Source organism: Pocillopora verrucosa, chromosome 1, assembly GCF_036669915.1.
Source record: "Pocillopora verrucosa isolate sample1 chromosome 1, ASM3666991v2, whole genome shotgun sequence".
NCBI classification, from domain to species: domain Eukaryota; kingdom Metazoa; phylum Cnidaria; class Anthozoa; order Scleractinia; family Pocilloporidae; genus Pocillopora; species Pocillopora verrucosa.
Window position 1 is genome coordinate 30,399,546 of NC_089312.1, and position 8,910 is coordinate 30,408,455.

The following is an 8,910-nucleotide window of genomic DNA, read 5'->3' on the forward strand; positions in this document are numbered from 1 at the left end:
TATCATCGCTTGCCCTACTCAAAAATTACAACGTAATAGCATGATTTGATAAAATAATGTCATTATTTATTCATATACCATTAGTTTTATTTACAATTTACGCTCGCACATCAAAATAGAAAAGGCCTTTAAATTAAGGCAGATTCGTATCCAAACGTTGGGAATTCAACGGAGTCCGAAAGTATACAACGATAAAAAGCTAATTCTTCATGAGTAAGAGGATGGCCCGAATTAAATTAAAAAAAAAAAACGATTTATAAACTTCTGGCTAACTTTTACAATTCTACCATCTCTCATCTAAGCTATTTTATTCTATTTTTTTTTAATTCTGTAAGTCACAGCAAAATAAATGTGTTCGAAAATTTTAATCTAGCATTTTGATATATATTGTTAAATTTCCAAAAATTATATAAATAAAAAAATAGCAACCACGAAAACGCCTGATTCTAGTTTGCTGACTCAAGGCAAAAAATTTACTTTTGTCTCCGCTCAGATCTTATTTCAAAAGAGTGGATGCTTCTCTCATCTGGTGGAGCAATTCATGAAAAATTCGTGCGTGCTTTGCATGTGTATACATATAACGCCTTCATATGTAATATCTAATTTCATGTTTAAACTTCTGGGTAATTCACACTTGGCTTTTTAATTTTTTTTCGATGAAAAAGATTTTACAGTAAAGTGTAAATACACTTCACCAGTCACTTTTGATGCAGAGAAAGCCAGAAAAAAACTTATCGCAGACAATTTTGATCAAACTAAGGTATCAGAAATGTTAATTGAGTGGGCATCTTCCTCTTAACTTTGGTTGCCCCAAACTGAAAGCGTTTCTGAATTCCAGGCTCCCGCCTTCAAGAAGAAGAAACTCTTTATCTTGTGTCTGTTATCGTATCGACCTCCATCCATCCGGGTCCTCTACACAACCAAAAGTACACATGTTGAGAAACATCTAGTATTCGCCAGATAATCATGCATTGGTCGCACATTCATCGCGCACAATCCTCGACTACGGTTAGATTTGCATGCTTAAGTCTACATTTAATAAATTTATGAAAATTAAAAAAAAAAGAGATACAGATTGTTTAAGTTGTTCAATTTTCTTTACGAAAATGATGACTTATGATCCAGCACTTTTTATCGAACACTGGCTTCCTTATTATGATTTGAAAATGTGGTTAGATTTGAAGCTCCATTTTGCACCAGGGATCGGAGAGAAAGGAGCAGTGATCAGTATTGTGAACTCTATGCTATATTTGTATTATTAATATATGGTCAGGTAGTCTTGGGGTAAATCTGAGCGATCCTTTTGGTTCTTACTTGATCGAGATTTTTCAATGCGGACCATTTACACGAAAACGATCATAAGCCGTGTATTCGTGTTCGCCAGCGAAAGCCGACAAATTTAAAAATAAACAAATTTGGTCCGAGTGACCTATAATACACTGTTTACTAGACTCTCTTTCTTGAGCAGTACTGGGGAACATTGGCCCTCTATCGTTTTTGTACGGACATTAGCACGCTCGGTTCGCACTACCACAACCTCGGGCTACTCAAGCTTACTCAGTACGGCCATCGTGCTCGGTTGGTAAGAAATAAAGTTATGATTCAGGCCATTTCCCAAGTTTTCGTCCTCGAAAACTGATAGCTTCAATGGTTGAAGCCAGGCAACTGTAGAGACGAGGTCATGCATATTTTGCGAAAAGCCGTAGTTACCTACGTGAACTGCCTGCTTGAATTTCAGTTTTCTGAGGGTTTTTGGTTGTCATGGAAACTATAAGCTATCAACTAAAATTTCAAACCTTAAAGGAAGGCAGAATTTTGGTTAATTTCTCTTTTATTTAATAAATATTTTGTACAACTTACAGATATTCCTCTTTATTTACACAGTAATACTCCAAGTGGAATTTTATCCTACTTTTCTCGTTATGAGTTTTATCAAATATCTACATAGTTTCTTGAATGAATTTAAATGTTTTGCTTATCTCTTATTCTTTATTGCTGCGATCATAATTGTTGAATGGTTAACCGTATCTATCAAGATAAACCAGTGTAACTGAATATCATGGATGTTTTTTGTTGTCATTAGAATATTCTTTGTTCAAAGGTACAATCGGTGTAAACCAACTGAACCTTCCACAAGATTAAGGCCGAATTTAAGACATTTTAATCATTTTACTGAATACCTTTTTTGAAATGTCCTTATTACCTAGACATGCCAATCCTTGAGTCAGCCGTTTCCATGACAACCATCACAGTATCCCGCAAAAAGTTTTAGTTTTGGTTTTGAAAAATGAGAAAAAATTATTCAAGATAAAGGTTTTCTACGACAGTTACACTAGTTTATTTTTGTGTCAGAAATAAATAAGAAAGAAGTCTAAATAGATTCCTCTAAAATTTGTAATCATCATAAGAAAGCATTTATTCAAAATAACTGGGGGATAAAATCTTCTCTGAGCCAAGTCTGCTTATCTAGAAGCTCTAATAATTACACTTATCAGTATTATAGTGTGTCTTATCAAAAAGTTATAATTGTGCTCAATTTAGAAAAACGAAGGTTGTAAAAGACATGTTGCCTTTGGAATTAGGCGACTTCCCACCTTTGTCAGACACTAATGTAATGATAACTTTAGAGCTGCATCATATTGAAACTGTACCACAAACGTCAGTCATGGGCACGTTCAAGATAATTCCTGTCTGCGAAATACAGGTCTCTGACATAGACATATTTTATGCTTTTCGTTCACTGTATCTTTCAAAAAAAGTAGCGAAGTAAAATCCTTCTGGTGATAAAAGAACCTAAATTGATTTCTTATAAGGCATAAAATGAACCATAGTTGATGTATGGGCGAAACTGATAATTTTGGCTGTTCTTTCTAAATGTTTTACTTTTGAAGCTAAACAATAATTCACTAAACAGGAGTGAATAACGTACTCTTAGAGCTCTCCTTTGAATCAGCATATTAGATTGAATTGAACTACAGCTCACAGCTTGGAGTGCCACATATTTTGTTTTCTGTTGTGGTGAATCCTTCACTTTTGTCAATGATTTCTGAACTTAACGATATATTGATGTTTACACAAGACACCTCTAAAAAGGCCTAAGATTCCCGTTACGTCTTGTGTCTGATAGGCGATCTAAGTAGTTCATAATTTGTAGATTTTTTACCCAATATTTTGCGTGCGATAAAGGCCACTGTGGCTGTTCCAACAATTGCCGCTGCCACTCCGCAACCAATGGCAACAGCGAGGGCCGAGATGGATTCAGCACCTTTGGAAGGAATCTGGTGAATCTAAAACAACATCAAAATCAAGTGGCTTTTAGGAACGTGTCGTAAAGCTGAGAAGCCAACTTAATGCATTCTAACTTCGTTTAGCAGCATCATAACAATTATTAAAATGATTTCACTGGACATGAATAGGTGTAATGAAAACTCGCAGGAGTGGTAACATTTGTTTTAAATAGAATGGATATATAAAGAAGCATAGCGGAAGCAACGAATTTCAATTACATGGACGTGTGATAAAGATTTTTCCAAGATGAAGATGAAAAATCGATAGAGAGACATAATACCTTGATATCCATTTCTGCCTCTTGGTCCATTTTTGTAAACAATACTTCTCCTCCTGAAGTTGAATAAATTTTCCTATCTAAGAATGCCAACGAGAAAATTATCACACAGCTATTACTTTGATGTTGCATAGTCTTTTTAGTTACTTAGATGAATGACTCGTTACAGCCTACACTTGTTGTCAGATTCTTCACATATACAGGACAATTATCTCAGTTTAACAAAGGAAAAAAGTGAGAAACTTAACAACTATGCTGTTCCCTATTTAGGGCCCACGATCAAAACAGGACCGGGAGCATTCAGTTGGACTTGAGTTGTCTTTTGCTCACCTCCATTCGTTTTGTTGCAAAAGCGCCCTTCCCATCCAATCTCACAATAACATTTCGTTGAATTGGTTGAATTATCAAGGCATCTTCCATTTTGACATGGTGGGTCACATGTAACTGTAAAATATAGGTTAGGAATGTATTATCACCTAGATGCTTTGGAATTTTAAACCTGATGTGACCTTTTGCTTGTCTTGGAACCACTGGTGTGATGAAATTTCTGGATTTCGACTGTTCATCTTTGTTCTCTGTGGCGTTCCCAGTAAATTCCTGACTCTCATACAAGTCAAACTACCGTCGAGAAATTTGTGATGGGCCATTAATTGTGATAAGTTCCAGTCGCTGATAACATCTTTAAAGAAAAAAAAGGAAAAAAAAGAAAGCATGATGTACTTACGTGTTTTATCGCAGAGGTGCCCAAAATATCCAGGCTCACAGACGCATGTGTCGTTGAAGGAACATTTACCATATTCTCCACAGCCGGGTAAACCACAGAAACCTGATATAAAATTTTGAGGTCTGCATATTAGCCATTCATAAAAGGGTCACGTTAAAGGAAGTTCACATCAAAACAAAGACTATATGACAGTTGGTAATTTGGTATTAGTACTATCAACTAAGTTGACAACATAAATTGGCCACCGTTAAGACTTTCCAAGCTGACGTTGATGATACCAAATTACCTTGTTATACTCTCCCACCAACGCAGCACCACCTTTTCTTTTGAAACTTACCCCCTTTATTTATACGGTAGTTGATTTGTTAAGTCAAGCACTTTGCGAGTCATCTAACAAACGCATGGGAAACCAAGCACAGAGCTGCCATCCTAAGCGCCTAATTTACTTTTAAAACTCTTATGCCGAGCTTGTTAAAAACTGGGTCTTTGCTCTTGTCTTTTTTGACTGTGTCCGTTGTTTTATCTCTTTGTCAATTCGTTATTTAGTTAAAGGGTTCCTTGGCTTTTGTAATGTGCCATGTGTACGTTCTGTCAAGTTTTCCCGACAATTAATGAGGTATCGGGTACTCTGGAACTCTAGGGGCTATTTCTGTAAGAGTTTAATTGGCACCCTTGGTACCTGAAGCACCAAGGGGAAAGGACGTCGCATCTTTTTTCTCGCTCGTTTTTCTTTTGGCCATTACTTTACTTATACTATCAGTTCACCTGTGATAGCAGTATCATTGCAGTTTGTTCCATCAAATCCTCGGTCACAGGTGCACTTGTCTTTAGCTGTACAAACTCCCGATACGCACGGAGAATCACAAGTGCCTGAGAAACGAAACAAATGAGACTCAAAGAAACTGAGGTAAAGCTTCAATAATCGAAAAAGGTTTGTCCAAAATTTCTCCTTCAACAATCTTAGGATATAACTCAGTTAAACGATTTTATTTTTAAAAAATACCTTTATCCTTAGATCTCTTGCCATTTCTCGTGTTCATGTAGATAATAGTTGGAGAGATATGTTCATCTTCCATGGGGACACTCTGACAAAGTTCATCGCCATAACACTCTACAGAGTGACATGTGTCATTCACCAGGAAAGCAACTTCGCAATTTTTTTCTGCACAACATTTATCGATACAGTCCTCGGCACTTTCAACAATTCCAAGTTCTTTTACTTCTCCAGCTGTCCTTCCTCCCTTTAAGGTGTGTTTGGCCATAATTCTGCTAGGTATGCACATGTCTTTTAAGTTGTGGGCTGTTATGTCAAAAGAAAAGTACGAAATATTAACCATGGTCGTGTTCTAAATGCATGATCTATGAATACAGACGATTAAGGCTGTACGACTGCAGCAGCATAAAAGACATTGGCCTTACATTCGAAATCCTGGCTTTATTCTGTTTAACGTCGTGCGTATGGCTCTTTTTTTCTTGTTTTGTTTGCATAGCAAATGTTTGTTAACATTAAAATTCAACTGAGCGACTAAGTAGGGCTTGGAGGCTAATTTAAAACAACGTAGTAAACACTGATTTATCGAACCCTTTCGCACAAATTGGTCAAAACCTCTGACAAATGTTTCCGCGCTGTAGGTTGCTTCGTTCTTCAACCAACAAATATGACCACATTATAAGAAAATTAACTCTTCTAAAAAATAACTTATTCAACGCATAATTTCGATTCAAACTGTACCAACAACAAGAACACTTTACTTGAGCATGCCACCTCGACGAGCGCTAGGCTCGTTAGAATGCGTGCGTGCTTTTATTTGGATTTGATTTTGCTTCGCCTCCAGGACTTTAATGACGCACTTAACAATACTTGCGAAACAAAAGGGCGTACATACTGTATTTTGCCATCCCTTGTGTTTTCTTAAACTGTTCCAAATCATCCCCTTTGCCCCCGCCTCGAACCACGTGAGATATCCTTACGCTCTTATTGGCTGCAGTGGATGGCACGGCAGGAATACTTTCGCAAAGTTTTTCACTAAAACAGCTCACTGAATAGCACACGTGACCCGGCATGAAAGCCACGTCACACTTTTGGTCCTGACAACAAGCATCAATACATGTCTGCATGTCCCTAAGGTAACCAAGTTTGGTAAAGTTCCCGGATTTTATTCCACCACGTAAAGTGACGTCATGTTTTATGTCCAAATGAGTACACGTAGGCAACTTGACGGTGTCCAGAACTTGCGCGTTTTCACCTTTTTGGTCCATGAGGAACATTTGGAAAACTGCGGCGTTGTAAATAAAATCGTTAAACTGAATACCTCCTGCCCTCAAAAGCTTATTCTTAATGAAAAATAATTGCTTGAATGACATAGATTACGTTCTTTCCCTGGGACTGAACTAAGTTTTTAATATAACTCAGCAAGGAAGGGGAAAACAGTTTGATACCCGCCTCTAAAAACATTTGTCAACAAAATTTGTTACTCCAGACATCAGAGCCAGAATAGAAGTCAGATCTGTAGCATGTTAAGAAAAAGGTTTTTTCTGTTGGATTTATGCCACGAGTGGGAACCTGAGAGCCTGCCTGATATTTCGCAAAGAAGCAGGAATTTTCGTACAAAATTCATGAGGGGATTTTAAAAACAATGTAAATAACTGACCAACGAAATAATATCCTTCAAAGTTTTCTATCAGAAAAAATAAATTTTTTTTCACCTCAAAGCCCCGAAATGAGCGTTGTTTGCAGAAATTCGTTTGGACAGTATTGACGGTGTCAGACTACCTAGAGCGTGTTAACTAAGTGGTTACAAAGGCACATACCTTGACCTCTAGTAGACTTGAGTAACATCAGATAGAGCGGGCACAAAATATAATGAAGCATTTCGAATCCTCGAATCTGGCAGGTATTGCCCTTGATCCTTCGTTTTTAAATTTCTTGAAACCCTACAAAGCACAAAAGAAAAGAGAGAAGAATAGATTAGTCCGTTAAGACACACTGAAAATCCTGAGGACTTTAGCACCAGTAGCGGTAAGGTTATGAAGAGCCTGTTTCTGAGGTTAATCGACCCCCGGCAGCGTTTCAAGAGATTGTATTTTGAATTTAGGACCTTGAACGAGCTAAGTTTGTGTCTCTTAAAAGCTTTCAAGAGAGTTAATTGTCGTCTTATTGATATATTCTTCACGCTAGATGGACTGTCACATTCAAGTGCTACAAGTTGAATAGATGGGTACATTGTAAGGAGGTGATATATGACAGTGTGCAACTGCGTGCTTGCCGGCACGACAGGAGCTATTTGTTACAAAAAATGTTTTTCTTGTCGTATTCATATAAATAATTTAACCACTTCATCTATGAAAATACCATAAAGCTGAAGAACAGTAATACTGTTTCAAAGTTTTTAAGCTTGTCATGGCTTATTGAACTTTGTATCTCTATTCTTCCGGATTTGTAGTCTATTTGTGATTTAAACATACGACAACTCTTTGCGTGTCAAATACCGTGACATCAAGTCAATTCATCAAATTGCAAATATAAACAAATTGAAGCGCAGTTAAGGATATAGTCACGCTATGAGATACAAAGCTCTATGTAAGAATTTTCCATGTCTCGAGAGTAATTCGAGCCCTTTTAAATCGAAGGTTACTCCCTATTGCTCTACACATGCACCTAAGCAAAGAAACAAAAAAAACTTATTTTGCACAAATGAATACTTGACCCGGTTGATAACCTAGAAAAAGTCAAGGCCATAACCCGTGCAATGATATAACAACAGTTGTATACCTTATAAAATCTAGTTGCAAGTTATTTACGTGGACTAGCACTTATTGACTTCCGATGTCTTGAAAGAACGACCGAACGTCAAAATGATATTATGAAATTGTTGTTGGCTATTTCGTTTCGTCTTCGTGAACCAGACTAATGACGTGATGATAAATACCTACATCTCTATGAACAGAACAAAGTGAAAGCGAATCTAAATTAAGCTTGCTCTCTACCGATCCTTTTGGTTGTCTAAATATATTTTCGGGTATAATTTATTTTGCAACCATTTACGTAGCTCAAAGTAAACACAAACCTAATGCTAGCAATCATTTTGTTGAAGAGGAAGGAATATACACTTAGGGAGTTACAAATATCACATACGTTATTTTCTATTATTTGCTACTTCTTACTTTGAGTGTTTCATCCGAGGCTGATACTAAGAGGACAATCGTTCTGGTTTAGGGCTGACAACAATCAAGACCACAAGACAAGAAGAACCAGTGGTGAAAAGATCGATGACAATTTTTAAACATCATTTTGATCAATAAACGCTGGTTGAGACATATGATAACTCACCTAAAGTCTATGGCAGAAAATCTGTTTCCTCCATCGTCTGTCTGATACAAAATGAAGTTAAAACCTGAACGTTCCAAGAATCATAATTACGTCAACTTGAAATCGAGAAAGGAAGCTATTTCACTCTCATGAATTTTTTATCATAATCCTCTGATTTTACTCGCTAATTACAGAAAAGCCTCACTTTCGAAAACGTTTACCACCGCGAAAAGGGCGGGAAAATCGGATTCATCAGAAGCAACTTGATTTTCATCCCACAGGTCGAAGCGATGACGATTCTAGCTTCGAGGA

At 36.9% G+C, this 8,910-nt stretch overlaps 1 protein-coding gene across 4 annotated transcripts; it reads right to left on the bottom strand.

Moving 5' to 3' along the window:
* Positions 1-707: 707 nt before the first annotated feature.
* Positions 708-8,910, bottom strand: LOC131788220 (uncharacterized). 4 transcript variants are annotated; one of them, XM_066170791.1, is made up of 10 exons: positions 8,620-8,910; positions 7,101-7,223; positions 6,176-6,565; positions 5,293-5,589; positions 5,055-5,159; positions 4,290-4,391; positions 3,896-4,009; positions 3,569-3,645; positions 3,164-3,287; positions 708-912 (listed from the first exon to the last, which is right to left on the bottom strand). In XM_066170791.1, exons 2-10 carry the CDS (start codon positions 7,159-7,161, stop codon positions 881-883), a joined length of 1,302 nt encoding a protein of 433 aa, XP_066026888.1. In that variant the 5' UTR covers positions 7,162-7,223; positions 8,620-8,910; the 3' UTR covers positions 708-880. The 4 variants fall into 4 exon arrangements, with proteins under 4 accessions (XP_066026888.1, XP_058961285.2, XP_066026892.1 ...); XM_059105302.2 differs by lacking the exon at positions 708-912 and adding an exon at positions 8,454-8,507 and having other exon boundaries at positions 1,835-3,287; XM_066170795.1 differs by lacking the exon at positions 708-912 and having other exon boundaries at positions 1,835-3,287; positions 3,569-3,621.